Source organism: Culex pipiens, chromosome 2, assembly GCF_016801865.2.
Source record: "Culex pipiens pallens isolate TS chromosome 2, TS_CPP_V2, whole genome shotgun sequence".
Taxonomy (NCBI): Eukaryota; Metazoa; Arthropoda; class Insecta; order Diptera; family Culicidae; genus Culex; species Culex pipiens.
In genome coordinates, this window is record NC_068938.1 from 215,515,968 (window position 1) to 215,534,319 (window position 18,352).

The 18,352-nt window shown below is 36.3% G+C and overlaps 1 protein-coding gene across 3 annotated transcripts in view; it reads right to left on the reverse strand.

Annotated features, from left to right (window-relative positions):
- Positions 1–7,374: 7,374 nt before the first annotated feature.
- Positions 7,375–18,352, reverse strand: part of LOC120418575 (protein TIS11-like) — a 185,901-nt gene continuing 174,923 nt past the window's right edge. For 2 of the 3 annotated variants that reach the window (XM_052708087.1, XM_039581020.2), the window contains exons 3-4: positions 13,819–14,339; positions 7,375–9,410 (exon numbers count right to left, since the gene is read on the reverse strand). In XM_052708087.1, coding sequence (XP_052564047.1) covers positions 8,666–9,410; positions 13,819–14,339 — 1,266 coding nt within the window. In that variant the 3' untranslated portion in view covers positions 7,375–8,665. Of the gene's footprint in view, positions 9,411–13,818; positions 14,340–14,789; positions 14,945–18,352 lie in introns of those variants that run through there. The other variant, XM_052708088.1, reaches the window with a different exon arrangement.

Sequence of the window (18,352 nt, forward strand, 5' to 3'; positions counted from 1 at the left end):
AAACACAGCCATGTTTTGAATTTATTTGATGCTATTTTGAGTGCAATTTGGCTCGTGAATGTTCTCACTTTTCGACGACCGGCGGCGGCGGCACAGGATATGTGTTTATTAATGTGAGCCGCCGACGCCGCGCCTTCTTCGAAATTTTGCTTACTTCTTGTGATGTTTAGTAAACATTTTTCCGGGCGGCTCGACGTCGACGTCGTCGTTCATTCACACTATTCCTGCTTGGCTCGCGAAAAACGCTAGCACGCGGCTCGTTAGCACGGAAATCGCAGTAGACTGCTGCTGCTGCTGCGGCAAGCAGACTGGGGGCGGTCCCGCTGAGCATAATTTTGGCATTTGGTTTCCTCTCAGATATTCAGCAAAACATAAAGTAAAGGACCACACGCAGTCGCGGGGCAGACTTTGTTTGCAGAGCCTTCTGAGATCTTGGAAGTGTCAGCGAAATTTGAGAAAAACTTCGAACAAAAAAATCAAACTTTGAAGGTTTGCATTTCAATATGTGTTTTTCCTTCGTAGGAGTTTTGTTTGTTCGTCCATTAACAAATTTATGCCACACATCTAGTTATCATACAGTTGATTAAAACAAAATTACTTTAGAGTCTATTTATTCTTTTTTCAGAGTTTTGGAGGATTCTTTAAAAAATGCATTTATCTCAATGTATGCAAATAATATAAGTTGTATAAAGAAGGGTAGGAAAGGAAAAAGGGTCTTTAAAACTATATCGCAATGTCGTTTCATGTCTGTTCCAATTTTAAATGAATCAATGTGATGAAAAGTATATAAATTTTGTTTTTCAAATTATTGTCTCCCCTTTACTTATTTTTTTCCCCCAACAAAAAATACTATTCCGAAAACAAATCCTTAAAAAAATTAATCAATTAATTATTGCATGTTTAATAAAATCGTACACTTAAGTGCTTTTTTAATTTTTTGAATGTTGAGGCCTCATATCAGAAAAAGACGTAACTCTATAAGAAACCGGGAACCGTGGTGTAGGGGTAAGCGTGATTGCCTCTCACTCAGTCGGCCTGGGTTCGATCCCAGACGGTCCCGGTGGCATTTTTCGAGACGAAATTTGTCTGATCACGCCTTCCGTCGGACGGGAAGTAAATGTTGGCCCCGGACTAACCTAAAGGTTAGGTCGTTAGCTCAGTCCAGGTGTAGGAGTCGTCTCCCTGGGTCCTGTCTCGGTGGAGTCGCTAGTAGGCAGTTGGACTAACAATCCAAAGGTTGTCAGTTCGAATCCCGGGATGGATGGAAGCTACGGTGTAAAAAGAGGTTTGCAATTGCCTCAACAATCAAGCCTACGAACACCTAGTTTCGAGTAGGATTCTCGCAATCGAGAACGCCAAGGCAATGCTGTAGAGCGAATAAAATTTGATTTGATTTTTTTTCTATAAGAAATAATTAGGGCTAGTGACTTTTCGCGATTTCACGGAAGCCGCGTAATCTGTGATCCCTTGGCCATAAAATTTGGTAAATATCGTAAAATTGCCAAATTGCTCCTCAGTGTATTCAAACATTGATTTTTTCATTCATGCAATCTACAAGATTTTATGCAGTCATTTGTTTCTGATTTTTGAATATCTATTGTATTGATTGAAAATGTCCAGCAAAATAAGCTTTGGTTTAAAAAAAATATAAAGTGTGAGGAAAACAGATTTATTACACAAATTTTAAACAATAACGTGAAAAAATGTTATTCAAAACTGCAATGCATAAAAACACAGAGGCACAGGGTGGTCTGATCATTTTCTTTTCTTATCCTCTGAAAATTTATTAAAATAACGATTTAGGAAAGAATTTAAAAATGAATATTTTGGTCATCAATGATGTTTTTTTTATAAATTTGTTAATCACTCTGCAATCTTTTTTTTAATGTTATAAAATATCAATGACAAATGTTAGAAAAGACGCTATGAATGTAATTTTGCCTAAGCATTTTCAAATATTCAAATTTTTGTTTTGCTCAAAATCATGTTAGCAAACAACTTTTTGTTAATTTCACTGATTCTACTTTTTGTGAAGTTTTTGATTAGAATATGGCTTGTTTTAAAGATAATTTAACATTTTAAATTTCTAAAATCTCTTTAAAAACAGGTTAGCTGAATCGTAAAATATGCTTATGAAAATTAAATTTTTCAGTTGATTGCACGTGTATTTTCATTATTATTTAGAAGCATTTTGAAAAAAATATTGTGTTGGCTCCTGATTTTTCGAGAAGGGGAAATAAACTTTAAAAAAATATTTGCAGTGACTTAAAGACCAGTCCACTTTTTTAAAAGATAAAAACTTGGATAAAAAGTTCTTCACAAAATTTATTCAAGCCGAAAATGATTAAATGCATTTTAAATTATTTGTTTTTATTTTACTTTTTTCCATTGCAACTATAAATATTCATAAAATTTAGATTAATTCGGACCATTTCACTTATAAAAAAATAAAATCAGACGTCAGATATGAATTTTGATGCAATAAATATGTTGAATAATTCACAACTTTCGGTAGAAGAATAAAAAAAAAACAATAACACTTACATATTTTTGACGCTGTTTTTTGCTTCATTTTTTGAAAATCTGCCTTGAAATTTTATAATTAGTTCTTTTCCGATGCTACCGAGAGTTATAAAATAAAAAGTTTTCCCTTTGTATGATTTTTGGTTTGTTTAAACAATGATTTTTTCGATTCAATTCAATTAAATTCAAGAAATTTATTTACTGTGCTGTTTTTACGAATTAAATATGAAAGAATCACTTCTTTTTAACCCTCTACAACAAAACCTCGACTTTAGACGGGCTTCGATTTAAAAAATCGCCAAAAATCAACTTTTCAAGACATTTTTGATCTTTAAAAAGCATTGGAAAGAAGAACTTTACAAATTTTAGAAAATTTTTGGGTTGGAAGTTTAACTTGTTTTATGTGACTTTGTCAATGTTTTTAAAAATGTCATTTTAAAAAGAAAAATTAAAAAAATTAAAAAGAAGTATGCAGTAATTTTTGTAGCGTCTCAAACTATGCTTTACGCAAGAGTGACTTTAAAAACATGAAAAAATTAGATAGGCAAAATGTAATGATTGGAGGTGGTAGAATAGGCCAAATACTACCAAAAACAAACATAAATTAAACAAAAAACATGTAAATTAAAATGAAACAAGAAAAACATAAAACAAGAGAAGTAAAGTTTTTTGTAGAACAAAAGTTGCTCCTAATGACTTCCTGAATACGGGGAAAATAGAAAAAATCGGAAAAATGTGGGCTGTGGAGGGTTAAAAGATAAAAAGTTCTTTGAGAAATTTGTTCAAGCAAAAATTATTATGATTTTGAATGCTGGAAAATACATTTTAAATTATCATTTTTTGTTGACTTAACTTTTTTCCATTGCAACGTGCTTAAAAAAACCATCAAAAAAGATTTAAACAGTAAATATTCATTGAATTTCGTTTTCATTTATTTAAAAATAAAATCAGACATCAGAAATTAATTTTGTTGCAATAAATATTTTGAAGAATTCGCAACTTTCGGCAGAAGAATAATTGTCATAATGTCAAACATATTTTTTTTTCGTTTCAGCTTTTTAAATTTTGCCTTGAAATTTCATATTCAGCAATTCCCCACGAAAACAGCATGGAAAAAAACAAAAGTGCTCGGATCGGGCTCAAAATTTTTCTAGGGGTTCCCTGGCCGAAATAATTAGACCCGTATTTTTTTTGTTTGGCCATTAGGGTGACCTACGCCGTGTTAGGGTGGTCTGAAAAATGGCCATTTTCGTCGATTTTCGCAAAAACCACTTTTTTCGAAAAATCATAACTCCTCGCCATTTCATCCGATTTTAGCTGTCTTAGACGCAAAAGAATGGTGATTAGTTTGGCTATTTAAGAAAAATAGTAAGAAGTTTCAAAAATCTAACATATGAAAAGGTCGTATGAAAACATAAAATGCTGTTTTGAAGGTCTCGGGACCAAATAGCCTGATAAGTGAGTGAGGGCTAAGTATTGCGAGGTTTCGGCGTGGTATTGGGTAAAGGAAAGAGTACTTGTTCCGTTCGAGGTGTAAAGAGAAGTGATCGGTTTTTATTGCTAAGGCAAAACGGTTCGGTGCGTTACATAGTATTTTGTTAGTGTGCGTGACAACTCCTAAGCGTTAGGGCGGTACACCTCATAGCCTATGTCTGAAAATATTTTTATCGGATTCCTCGGAAAATTTCACATAACATATAAAAAAAATGGTGAAGTTATGTTTTCAATAAGGCATTCTAGTCAGAAATTTACTAACACATTCAAAGTATGTTTACATTACAGCTGGACGTTTGTTTGCATCAGGTTTCCTATCTCTTTCTAGCAAAAGTTTTTTGTCCGGCGACTTCTAGCTGGATTTTTTGATTGATAGCTCGATATGTCAGACAACATACATCGCAGGGCTGTGACAGCTCGAGCTCGATGATTGTTTGCATCAGGACACCGTGACGAGAAGTTCTTAATTTTTGGGTTAAATTATATTTTTTTCACTGGGCCTAGAAAGCCTTATACTCTGAGATACGATTTTTTGAAAACTGAGTTTTCGACGCGCCACGCTCAAAAATGGGAAAATGACGAAAACGGAACTGAAATTTTTAAGTTATCGCCGTTTTAGTGAAAAAAGTCGATTTTTTCCCGTTTTCGTCATATTCCCATTTTTGCGCGTGGCGCGTCGAAAACTCAGTTTTCAAAAAATCGTATCTCAGAGTATCGAAAACATAACTATGAATCATAAAAATAATATTTTTTTGATTCAATTTTATTAAATTCAACATTCAAATTCAAGAAACATATTTATTGATTATACAAATTAAAGTTAAAAGAATTAGTCCTTTCTAAAAAAAAAAAAACATAATCATTTCCAAATGTGAATACATAATTGAAAAAGTAAGTGACAAATTAAAAATTGAAAGGAGAAATAGAAAATGTGTAAGCATTAAAGACTGATTCATCAAACCCAACAAACTTACCGTTCAGAACTCTTCAATAAAGGCGCGCAATAAATCACCACCATTTTCCAGGAAAACCATCAGCACAAAAACCAGCAAACGATCGCAAAAGTGACCGATATCCACACAGGTCGCCTTGTTGTTCACATGGGAACCGAAAATGACAGGGAAAAAAAAACAACGGGCACGGGCAGACCATATCAGCGAAATCGGAGACACAACTTTAAAATAATAGGCGAATTTCGAAGCGATAAAGTAAAGAAAAAAAAAAACGCGAGCAGGTTGATTTGATTTTTGTTGCTTTTTTTATTACTTTGTATTCTTCAGTTTATATTTCAGTTTTTCAGCGGTAATTCAACGCCTGCTGCTGCTGCTTTTTGCTTCACAGTTTTTATAAGACACAGAAAAATAATAATATGTAATAATCGTACATTTTATAGGTTAATAAGTGTAGTTGGTTGATTTTTTTCTTCTCTTCCGTTTAAATAAGAAAACAAATATATAATATGTATAATATAATAAGGTTTGTGTGGGTGTGTGTTTGTTGTTTTTTGTAGCTTTTTTTCGTGTCTCTTCTTCCCTACTTCAACGTGTTTAAATGTACACAAAACGAAACGAAAAATTAAATGATAATAGTTGGGAGTAGGTAAACAATAAATCAGGATTGCAAAATAGATGGCCCCTTCGATGATTTGCTTGGTTGCGTTGATTTTTATATTACTTTATATTTTGCGCTAATTTATAATATATAGTTACGGAGTATAGAGTAAATGATATTTTTTTCATCTTTAATTGAATTCCACTTCTTTCATTTATGCGTTTGTTTACAGGTTGGCGAATCTATGAGTGAGTGTTTGTGTTTAATTGTTTGCTCAAAAAATAAGTTTTAAATATCAGGTGTGTGTTTTTTAATTGATTTTCGCTACGGTGAATGATCGTTTTTGTCATAAATAATTAAATAGGATACACGATAAGAAATAAATGTAATATTTAGTTAGTTTAAACTCACAGAAAAATGTACGTCTTTTTTCTTTCATCTCGTTCAGACTGTTTCGCGAAGATTTCGCATATTTTGGGGAGGGGTCGGGCAAAAAATAGTAAGTTTCATTCAAATCGAGTCGCGCAAAAGAAGTAAGATTTTCTTTCCGTGCTTTTAAGAGCAAAGGTTGCTTTGTTGGAAGACTTGATTTCGTTGATTCGTTCGTCAGCTTTGAGTTGGTTAAGGGGAAGTGCGCTTGCTTGCGTTGATTAAAAAGTCGTGTTAATTTTTTTTTTGCTAAAATTATGTTTTTTTTTTCTGCGTTCTGTTAAGTTGGGTGGGGGTGACAATGGTAATTAAGGTAACTAGGCAAGTACGCGAAGCGGGTGGGGAGGCGGCGTAGTCTTAACGTTTACGTATAATTTAAATAAGTTAAGCGAATATTCATTTATTTTAAAACACAGAAAAAAAATGCAATAAATAAGTAGAAAAAAGGGGGTGAGAGATCTTTAATCTTGTTTATTGCCGTGAAATGCCTGCGCAGCGCTGGGGGGAATCGGAGATTAACACACAAGACGCAGTAGGCTATGACTATCTGAAGGGGCACCAAGGACTTGCAGGGGCAATTAATTAGGGCGCGCAGAGCCTACTCGTTTTTTTTTATTATTTTCTTTTAGCACTTCGGAAAAATATACACAAAAGCGGTTTTTTATGCTTGACATTCAGGAAGACTGACGTTTATTCAAGTTTATTTCTAACATACAAAAATCACAAAATATGGTTATAAATTAAGAGACAGAAGAACGGGGGGCGTGGCTTGCGCCGCACTTTCGGCGACTCGATTTGAAATTTTCAAGGGAAAATTTTTTAACCTAAAAAGGGGGGAAGCACTGTAAATCTCTACCTTAGTAGCAATCATAATATATAGTAATATGTTTTTCTCAGCCTAACCCTAATGGAAGATTTAATGAGTGTTTTGCATTTCGTTCTCTTTTTACACACAATTACACAAATATATATCCGTTTTACTCGATTTTTTCTCTCTCTCTCTCTTACAATCTAACCTCACAAGGAAAATTAAAGCAAATATCCTGGCGAGCGCCACGATCCGAAAATTCCGCACAACGCAAACTTGGAAAAGCGCGCGCGCGCACGCGCGTGCACAGCTTACTTTGATTGTCTTTTACAAAAGTCGTCATCGCCGTCACCGGCGCGCGCACGCAGTAACACAGATGGCAGTAGTAGGCTTAGCTAAAAACTATAATCACAATTAGAAAGAAGAAAAAAAAAGTTTTTCGTTTTTAAATTGAAAACTTTTTCCGCGCGCGCGCTCGCGCGCTTGTTTCCTGCGTTTTAGAGTGCGGAAAATGCGTGGAAGCGACTCGCCGATTAAATCGTTTAAAACTTGTTTTATATTGTTGTATGTTTGTTTGTTTCTCTATACACAGTTCTGTTTTTGTTTTTCTTTTTCGCAATAATCATTTAATGTATAAAAAAGTTGGAAGTATCGTTGGAAGAATCATATCACCTTACAAAGCTAGAGGATTTTGTTTCACCCTTTTTTTAAGCAATTTCAAATGTACAAAAACTCATCAAAGTAGGCTCCTTCCTCTCTCGCTCTCCCGCGCGTTGCGCTTGAAAATGAAGTTGACTCGAATGCTAAAACCTGTACATGACTCGTAGTAAGCGCGGGGGTTGCGCGGGCAGAGCCTACTTGGATTGAGCTCTCAGATAAGGCACTTTCTGGTGTTGACCAAATAGTTTTCGCAATTTTCATATAAACAAGGGGTAATTTTTGCTTTCTGCACGTGTGTTTGCACGTGCGTGTGTAATTAAGCGATTCATGACTTTTTTATGCTTTTCAAATATTATAAATTACTACAAAGTATACAAAGAATATAACCTTCAGTTTCGTTTCTTTTTTTGCTTCAGCTCGTTTGAGTTTTTTTTTCTGTCGGTGTTTTTAAGAAACAAAAAATAGTAGCAAGAGTGGAAAAAATAAATAAAATAAATTAAAAATAATAAAGTATAGTTGTTGCTTGATATCATACTAATAATTAAGGAAGATAAACACAAAGGAGAATATTGGTTGGTTGGTTTTATGCGTGTGTGTGTTTGTGGGCTTTGTGTATTTGTGTACGTCTGCGTATGAAATCAAAATTCGTCATCGTCCCTCTCTTCTCGCATCACTGGAAGCTCGCTAACATTTCATATTTCGCTATCCTCTCTCTCTCTTCTTCTCTCTTTCTTGCTTCATCAAAGTTTAGTTTTGATTGTTTGTTGTTTTGCTTTAAATAAACGTTAATTTTAATATAAAAATAAATAATTAAATAAATGTTGGTTACTTTTTCTCCTCCTAGCTTTTGTGTTTTTTTCTCTCTTTTCTGTCCGTGTTTCGTTTTGTATGTATTTTTGTGTTTGTTTTGCTTGCTTTAGGGGAGGGTGGGGTGCGTGTTTTTTTTTCTGCTTGCTTCATAGATACAAAAAATAATAATAATAATAAATACAGTGTGTGTGTGTGCTGATTTTACGACTTACGCGCATTCGCTTCTAGAAGGGATGGGGTGCAACTTTTTCTATTTTTCTTTCGGTTTTTTTTTCTTCTCTTTCTCTTTAAAGGTAAATGTGTGTTTGTGTGTATAAATATGCGCTTTTAGACTTGCTTGCTTGCGTTTTTTCCCCACGCCCAGAAACACCGAAAAGAACCATTTCCACCCTAAATCATCAGATTGGTGAACGCGTCCACCGTTGAGCTGAGCCGGTTAAACACCGGAAGTCGGGCCTCACCCAGATCCTGCTGCTGCTGCTGCTGCTTCAGCACCAGCGACGGCGACGACGGCGGAGGAGTGGCCATCGGCGACACCTGCTGGTGGTGCTGGTGGTCAATCGGACTGGCCGGAGGCGACGCCGGGAAATTGAACGCACTCTGCTGCTGCTGCTGGTTCGACGACGTCGGTGGGAATGTGGGGCTGCCCTGCTCGGGGAAGAAGCTGGCCATCGACGTGGTCGGCGACAGCGATAGCGATCCGATCGGCGACGATCCGCGGTCCGAACCGGTCGACATGGACAGGGCCGGACTGAGCGGCAGCTGGTGTTGCTGTTGCTGCTGCTGACGTTGCTGAATTAGCGCGGCCGAGTGCTGCAGTTGAGCGACCGCAGCGGCGGCAGCTGCCGCTGCCTGGGACTGACTTTGGCCACTTGCGGCGGCCGCAGCAAGCTGGGCGTGGTACGCCGCCACCGAGCGGTTGTGGTTGCGGGCTTCCTCGGCGTTGTGCACAAAGTGGCAGCGAGGGCCGTATGGGCAGAAGCCGACGCTGTGGAACGTGCGGCACAGCTCGGTCTTGTACTTTGGATGACGCTGGAGGTTGCGCAGTTCCTGCATGCCGTGCGCAAACTGGCACTTGTCGCCGTACTTGCACTCGCCGGCCTCCTCGAACGGTCGGCACAGCTCGGTTTTGTATCTGCGATTGGGGAGGAGAAGGGGAGAAATGCACGTTGAAGATATTTCAAGGATTTTATTTTCTGGATTGGTATTTTTGTTTAGTCTGGTCACAAAGTTTGCAGTGTTTTGTTATTTTTGATTTTAAAAAAAACTTTGAAAGAGTTTGTTTTATAACTTTTTATGTCAGATAAACTATCAATTTATCCAGATTTGAGGTGTTCAATCGAGATCAATTTAGGTGCCATCCACAAATAACGTAGAATTTTCTAAAGCCTGACGGGATCAGATTTCCCAATTTTCAAAATTCAGAATTAAAATTCAAACAATTCTACCACGTTTTCCTCTTTACCTTAAACGAAAATGACTACTTTATCGACTTGATTTTGCAGCATTTTTCCAATTTTGCAATTTAAAAAACCAGGTAGCAGCACGATGTAACGCCAGCTCCCTATTGTCATTGTCGAAGATCAGATTTATTCACATGTTTTCAAAATTGAGCTTGCGTCTGCGATCCTGCGAGTTGCCTGTTAAGAAAATCCGCTATGTTATTTTTTTCAAAAGGTATTTGAAAGACCTTTTGGATCAGCTAAAAAAAATACATCTGATAACTCTATCTAAAGTTATGCTCACTTAACTGTCATTCTATGCATAATTGTCCGATGTTAAAAATCGAGATGAACGCAATTGAAGTTTTTACACCCAAATTAGTTTCTACACATAATTGAGTAGTGCGGTGCCTGTGTGGACGCGCAGCCTGTTTTTTTGTGTTATTTTCCGTCTCTTTTGTGTCGCTGTTCGAGTGCATGGGGTGATTGGTCATTATAATTAAATAATGGCATCAGTAGTGCGGTGCCTGTGTGGACGCGCAGTCCTGTTTTTTCGTGTTATTTTCCGTCTCTTTTGTGTCGCTGTTCGAGTGCATGGGGTGATTGGTCATTATAATTAAATAATGGCATCAGTAGTGTGGTGCTTTTCGGGACGCGCAGTTCTGTTTTTTTACCTTCTTCTTTTTTCATTGTTTTTTTTTCACTCGCGTTCGTTGGCCGATGAGTTTTTTTTGTGTTGTTCTCTTTTTATAGTTTTCTATAAAAACGTACCTATTTTTTTGAGACTAGCAAGTCGTATTGCTGGATTAAGCCCTTTCTATATCATCGATGATTGGAAGGCACGTCGTCGAATATTTTTTAAGGCTTATGATATAAAATCATTTCAATTAATGAAGCCCTTCCTACATCACCGTTGATCGGAAGGCACGCCGACGGAGAATTTCTGGAGAATCGCGGTCGAATTAATACTATATTTAAATCCCTAGATAGCTATCTTTCCGCAGCCGGCTGCCTAAGATTTTTAAAATTTCAGCCGATAAACAAATTGCTTATGGTCGCATCACCTACCACAGTGAATCCTGACCTCATACCCATCTTACTAACCCCTCAAAACTCATGTGATACTTTGTCGGAGACGCAGCTGATTTTACGGTCCCATCACTCAAGTATCGGCTAACATTCCCATCCACTTCCCCGTGTCTTACCTCTGGTCGTGGCCGGCGTCGGTATTGATCAGCATGATAGGGACCTTTGAAAATTGCGAAGGGGTGATGATTGGTTCCTACTTTTCATCTGTGGTCCACGGAGCAATGTTTGGGGGTCCTGGTCAATAACGAAGTAGCAGCTACGGGTAGACACCAATGCTATGCTATGCTATGCTATGCCAAATTAGTTTCTACACATAATTGCCATAGCCTTCCTCATTTGGCCCGATTTAGTTATCATAAAAATCATATTCATAAAAAAAACAAGATCATCATCAATAAAATACTTGATGGGACGATTATGCTTAAAATTGTAACGATTACACGATATTCGACGATCCATACAAAATAGTTTAAAGTACACAATATTTTATTAGGCAAGGACACTTGTCCACAAGTGGGAGGAGTGTTAATGTTGTAACAATCGTGCTGAAACTCAATCCAATTCAACGAATCCTCTTTGCCGTTAACTTTACGCAGTAGGTTTGGTCATTGAATAATAAAAATGTTGCAAATGATCGACGTAGCATACAAGCTGGCCACGAATACTTTTTTTTTGGCACGGACCAAATACAAAATCGAGTATAACTTTTAATTTAAATTGTTTATCTTTTTGGTAAATTTTACAAAAACTGCTCAAATTTCGTGTAACTCTGAAAATTAATTAGTTGGAGTTTTGGACTTGTGCTAAAAATCTATATTTTTGACAAGCCTGGTGACATCAGCCAGAACACCTTCGAAATATTTGTTACATTTGGGTTAGATTGGGTAGAAAATTATTAATCTTACTTAATTTTTGTGGGATCCCAAAAACGCTCAATTATTCTGCAAATATGTAACCAAATTGCCATACTCTAAATCGGAATGCTACCTGCCTCATCTATCCAATCTAATGCAGTCAGGCGATCTTTTTCGATCTTTTGATTTTTTTTTTAAATTAAATTCAATCAAAACCTCAGCGTTATATTTTTTAAATAAATATTATCAGTTAGCACCTTAATTTTAATGAAATTAAACGTAACCAAAACATTCTTATTCTGAATCACCGCTTTTACCCGCCTTAAAAAAAAACAACAAATTTTGTTAAACAAAGAAGTCTAAATAGCATTAAAAAATTAAGTAAATTTGTTTTCCAACTTTCAAGTTTAAAAAATTGCAAAAAAAATGACGCGTCAGGTCATTCTTGAATGACGAAATGGCTTATTTTTCGCTACCAAAAAGTTGTACTTTTTAGCACTAAAATGGGTGCTGAAAAGTTGATCAATTTCAGCACCTGGATCAAAAATTAATAATTTTTAATACACTCAACCCCCGGTGGTTGGTCACTTTTTCGTTTGACACTTTTTTAGTTTGTACCCCGTTGGTTGGTCAAAGTCAAACTAAAAAGTGACGAACTGTCACTTTTTACACGGCGATCACGCACACTATCAAAACAAACGTTTGATGGTGTGCGTGAACTCCGTGTAAAAGAGGTGTCAAACTAAAAAGTGACCCCGTTCGTTTGACAACAGTTAGTGTCAAACCATCGGGGTTTGAGTGTATTGTTTTCAGTGAATTGCAATACAGATGGACTACTTCAAAATGATCTAAAATTTGTAATTTCAAGAAGGCGGTCAAAATGGCAGTGCTGCCTTTTTTGAAAAACGCATTTTTTTTTAATTTAAAATGCGATCAAATATTCAAATTTGACTAAAATGGCGTCGCAGAACTTGAAATTTAAAATACTTAGGATAATCGAATCTGGCCTGTAATTGAATTTTAGTAAATTTTCTGCCAATACGTTGATTTGATAAAATAATATGGAATCATCTAGCTTGATTTTAAAAGGGTGCACATGGTTGCTTAAGATGATTCTACTCCATGCCCAAAAATTATAATTTTAGTTATTGGCAGGGAATTACTTAACATTCAATTATGTTCCCTGGAGCCTGTTTAGGGAGCCCAAATCTATCATACCTTGACGACACTGAAGCGTTTACTGAAATCAACTTGAAAAATGTCGAGTTGTGTTATTTATGCTTTGAGAATAAGTACATAGATGAAATAAAATAGGCAAATTGAATTATCCTTTTAAATTGAAATTTTCATTACAAGTTTCCGGCACGAAAAAATATAACCTAATGAGATTTAAAAATATTGGAGAGCGTTCTATATTATTCATCGCAGTTAGTACGGGATTTTGGTTCAAGATTTAGTCATAAACTGGTTTCTATCAGAACAATGTAAATGACGAATTGTAAACAAACAGTCTAAAAAAGATCAGACCGATTTCACTAAGAGTAAAAAACAACTTAGCGAATTTAATTGAAACATTGATAAACCATGTTTTAAAAACAAAACATAGATTTTTTGTAAATAAAAAATTAAAAAATCAATAACAATTAAGTTTTCGATTCTTCCTGATTTTTTTTTTCAATTTTTGCCTTCCTCACCTCTATGCGGAAAGTCTTTAAAATCACTCAAAAAAATAATTTCTCAAATAAGCCTATTTAACCCACCTTCCCGTATACTTATCGACAATAAAAGGATAAAAAATGTTTGTGGTTGTTGAAATTTAGATTTTCAAGGTAGAATAAAATAAAAAAGTAAAAAAACCTTTAAATACATCAAAAAAAAGAAAACAAAGGCGAATGAATACAAGATATTCAAAGACCAAAATTATAACAATATCAATCATCGAATAGGTACATTATTTTTTGTCAAATTTTGGACGTTTGGCAATCAACTTTTGTTTGAAATCTAGAATAGTTTTTGAGAATAAGTTAATTTCTCTACTAAAAATCAATCAAACCCAATCACAAGTCCCTCGTTTATGTCCCTTATGTCCCCACGTCTTCGTCAAAATGGTCCAAAACAATCCGATATCCCCAAAAAACAACCCAAAACTTCAACTCACCTCGACGTATTGACCTGCTGCGGCAGCGGCTCCGACTGCGTTCGCTCGAGCTTCCGGTGGCCACCTCCGCCACCACCCCCACTCGCTCCGTTGCTCCCACTCCCATTGCCGGACTGCGCCAGCACGGCCGCACTGGCCGCCGTCGACATCCGCAGCAGCTCAATCAGCGACTCCATCGTGGCGGCCGACGCGGAATTGGACGAGGACGACGAAGAGTTCGACGTCGTCACCGGGTGGGACGTGGTCCGCGTGAGAGCATTGTGGATCAGAAGCTGACGAGCGGTGTGCTGCTGCTGCTGGGGGTGGGACGAGGAGTGGTGCTGGTGGGACTGGTGGTGTTGACTGTGGTGGTGCGGATGTTGCTGCTGCTGGTGGGTAAAGGTTTGCTGCAGCAGGATCTGCTGGCTGTGGTGATGGCTGGTGCTACTGGAGCTGGTGCTGGATGCATTGCTGCTGTTGCTGCTGCTGCTGTTTGTGCTGTTCGAAATCATCTGCGCTGTGCTTCTGGAGTTTGTTTGATTCTGGAAGAGGGAAGGCAAGAAAAAGGACAACAGTTAGACAAGAGTAATTTTATGGGTAATTCATGGGATGAGAGGTGAGTGAATTGAATATGTAAATCCCCAGAACGAGCGAGAACAAAACAAGACAGACCGATTTGGAAGTCAATGGAATCGACCTCTTCGAGGATGGACAGACCAGGTCACACGATCCTCCCGGCCCCAACCTTCCCACCCCATCGAACCCTCCTTATCTTATCACGCCACAACGGAATTATTCCTCCGACGACTATTAAAAGCTCAGCCAGCGAGACGACTCCTCACCAAACTAGCCGGGACGGGCGGAACCGTTATCAACGCAGTAGGCCTGTTATTGTTTTGACTCTCTCAGCTGATAACCTTATCAGCTCCCTCGCCCTCTTCCGAGAGTAACGTGTCACTCAAAATCACACACAGAAACGACCAAATTCTTACCGGAATTTCCATCGCGAAGCATCCAAGAGTAATTTTTTCACCAAAAATTTAAATCACTAAAAAATAAATTTAGTCCTTCTCCACACCTTCGAAAAGTCGGAAAAAACCACGACCGTTTCACGGGAAATTTTGACGAAAAGTGACAGTCACCGCCGCCGGTTGTTGCGCGTCATGGGTTGCTTTTGTTTTGGGGCCGCTTCTTTGTGCAGTGCAGGATCGTGTCGTGTTGTGTGGGAACAGAACGGAACTTTTTGTTGTTACGTGCACCAAAAGCAAACACAACTGAACTGAACGTAAACAAAATGTAGCGGCGGAGGAGGAGGAGAACAAAAGAAACGGTGACGTCACGGAATTTGATTTGGAGACAAGTGCGGAACGAGGGGTGAGTCAATGGAGATCAAAAGTTTTTTTTAATGTTATTTTTTTTTGTGTAATAATGTATTTATTATAAAATAAATTTTACATTTCGAATTGCTTGAAAAAAAAAATTTATTAAGGTTAAAAATGTAAACAAAATAAGCAAAGATTTTTTTAATTAAGATTTGATCAATGAAAATAAAAATCAAGTTCTGGAGATTTTATAAAAATAAATACTTAAATAATTCTATTTTTACACCCAAAAACAAAAAAAAAAACAGATTGAAAATTTGTTTTACAAATTACGAATTAAAAAAACATATTTTAGAAATGTTACAGTTTTTTTTGTTTTCAAAACATTAAAATTTGTTTTAATTAAAATATAAAATATTGTTTTTGTACAATAAGTATAAAATGTAAAGGTTTTATTATCTAAAAACCATGTAATAATTATTTTTATGCAAAAACACGGCACCATTTGAAAGTCTTCAAACAGAAAAAAAATAGGAATTGAAATATTTTTGAGGATATTTAAACATTTTAAAGTAAAGTTCGAAATGATCATAAATATATTATAAAGCTTTTTTATGGGCGCTTCGAACATATAATTTAAAAAAAAAACAAAGTTTATGTCAATTACTCGCTCTAGCAAGTAAAATATCCCTTCAAAAATACTTTAAAATTGCCCTCGGCCCTGGTCGAGGTCGGTGGAAAAAAATCAAAAGTCAAACCTTATTCTCAATAAAAAAAAATATAAAAAATACCATTAAATGTTTTGTACATCATAACAGATATATCTTTGCAAAAAAAAAAAAAAATACAAGATATCAATAAATTCATGAAAAAAGTTCATTAGGTTCCACGTCCTTTTCCGATCTGTGGTCCCAAAATATGAACATATTTATTCGATTTATTTGATTAAAAATGCAGAAATAACATGTATCAAATTTATCCTGAATAGTTTCCAGAAAATTGTACAATTTTTTCAATGTTACTTTAATTTTTGAACTTTAGGCCGTTGCAAATATTTTTTGAAGTTTATGTCCCTCGTCCCTGACCAAAGTTGAGGGGGGGGGGGGGGGGGGGGGGGCAAACAAATAAAAAAATAAAAAGGTTTAAACATTGAATTTACGAGCCGTGGTTTTAACATTAGAAAGAAAGAAGTGTTTTAAAATGCATTATACACCTGTCCAGTTGTTTTGCAATCATTAGTTTCAAAAATATCTAAGCATCGACGAAAATTTTATTTTTTGTGAAAAAAAAAGTTTTTGCGATGTTGTGCACTGCAATTTCACAAAAATTCAAAATATTTTTAATCCAGCCCAAACATGCTAAATATGATTAACAATGCAGAAAAATACATTTTAGATTGTTTTCAATTGATTTAACTTCAATTTTCATTAAAAATTTTAAGCTTTTTTGAAAAAAATATTTTCTTGCCCCCTGATTTTTAGGACAATTTTTGAAGGGGGGGGGCACATAAACTTTGGAAAATATATTTGCAACGGCCTATCAATTTTAAATAACATTTAGAAATTTTAGGCCAAAGATCGCTAACAGACAGATCATTTGAGGTAACAGTATGTTAATGTATTTGGAGAAATTTTGCTAAATATAACCATGTTTTGAGAATTTTATCACCGTTGTTTGTTAACTTTTTAAAACTCAACTATCAATATGAAGTTTTGTCATTTTTTATCACGTTTAGAGCAAATATGTAAGCTTTTTAAGCCATACAAGTTTTTATCCTATTCCCCTTTTCATGCTCTGAAATAAATATTTTAGGACACCTTAAAAATGCATTTTTGACACAATTACAAAAAATTTAAAAGTATTCGAATTTATTTCTACTGCAGTGATTTCACATTTTATACTTTTGGGTTTATTAAGCATATTTTGAAGTGTGGGTAAAATTAACAAGTAAAAAACTGCAAAATGTACTTAATCGCAATTAAAAGAACTTTTTGTTTGAAAGATTTGTTGTAAACATAAGATTATATGTAAACTATGAATTGAAGTAATTAGAACATCAAAATTATTGTGTTCCCCCTTTCCACCTCGATCTGAAACATACAAAAAAATCAATGGGCTTTTAAAAATCTTACATTTTGAGTCAACAAAACTTGATAGAAGTACAGTTATTACAAAAGCCTTTTAAATCTATGTTCAATGTTTAAGATTGTGTTCCTTCAAAATTGATGTTTTATAAAAGAAAGATATTTTTAAAGTTAACACTAGTTTTTAATATTTATTTGTTTTAAATATGTGAAAGAGAGATTTATCATATAATCATATAAGAAAGAGATAAAAAATAAATTAATAAAATTTTGATTTGAAAACAAACGTGACAATACAAATATTTCGAAAAAACCTAACAGTCCTAAATTGCAAAAAGATGATAAAAATTTGTGGTATCCAAAATCGGACAAAATGACCTTATTTGTAAATAAGCCCTGAACATGGACTGAAAATCTTAAGTATAGGACTCAATAACAATAAAAAAAGTCGAAAATAAAATCTATGACCTCTGAAATTTGGTAATGATATCATCCACAATGTCCTCATCTCAAAAGTGTGAAACAATTTCCAAAAAAGCCATACCGCATCAATCACACCGATTTTCCCCAATCAACCCGCCATCTCGCACCATTATCGTGACCTTCACCGCTCGCACAGTCCATTACTCCAAAACAAACAAAACAACCGCTCAAAATCCAACAGATCATCCGATAACCGGCGGGGCGTGTAAAACCACTTTTCCAATTATCAAATTGCGCTCGCGCAAGCCGCGTCTTATCTAGGTCACCACCGCCGCGGTGATCGTAATCTCGCGTGGCCCAGCTCCGACTGCTGCTGCTGGCCCACATTTTTCCACCGGTGAACCCCGCCACAACAAATCGATCATAACTCATGCCGAAAAATCGCGTGAAGCTGCGCTGCGCGGCCACTCTCACTCTCGGCCGGGTTGTTGTGCCACTTTCCGAGGCCCCCGAGAGTGCGAGTGAGGTTATGTCATATTCCGGTCCACCTAAAAAAAACGTAAACACTCCCCTTGCCCGTCAACAACCTTGCTGAAGGCCGACGGTGGCCAGAGCGCGAGGCCCAGCTGCTGCTGTGAAGTGTGGTGAAAGTGTCCTAGTTTCCGAGCTCTTCGAGCCCTCTCCGCGCCGGGCAGAAATTGTATAATCGCACTCGGCGAGAGGCCG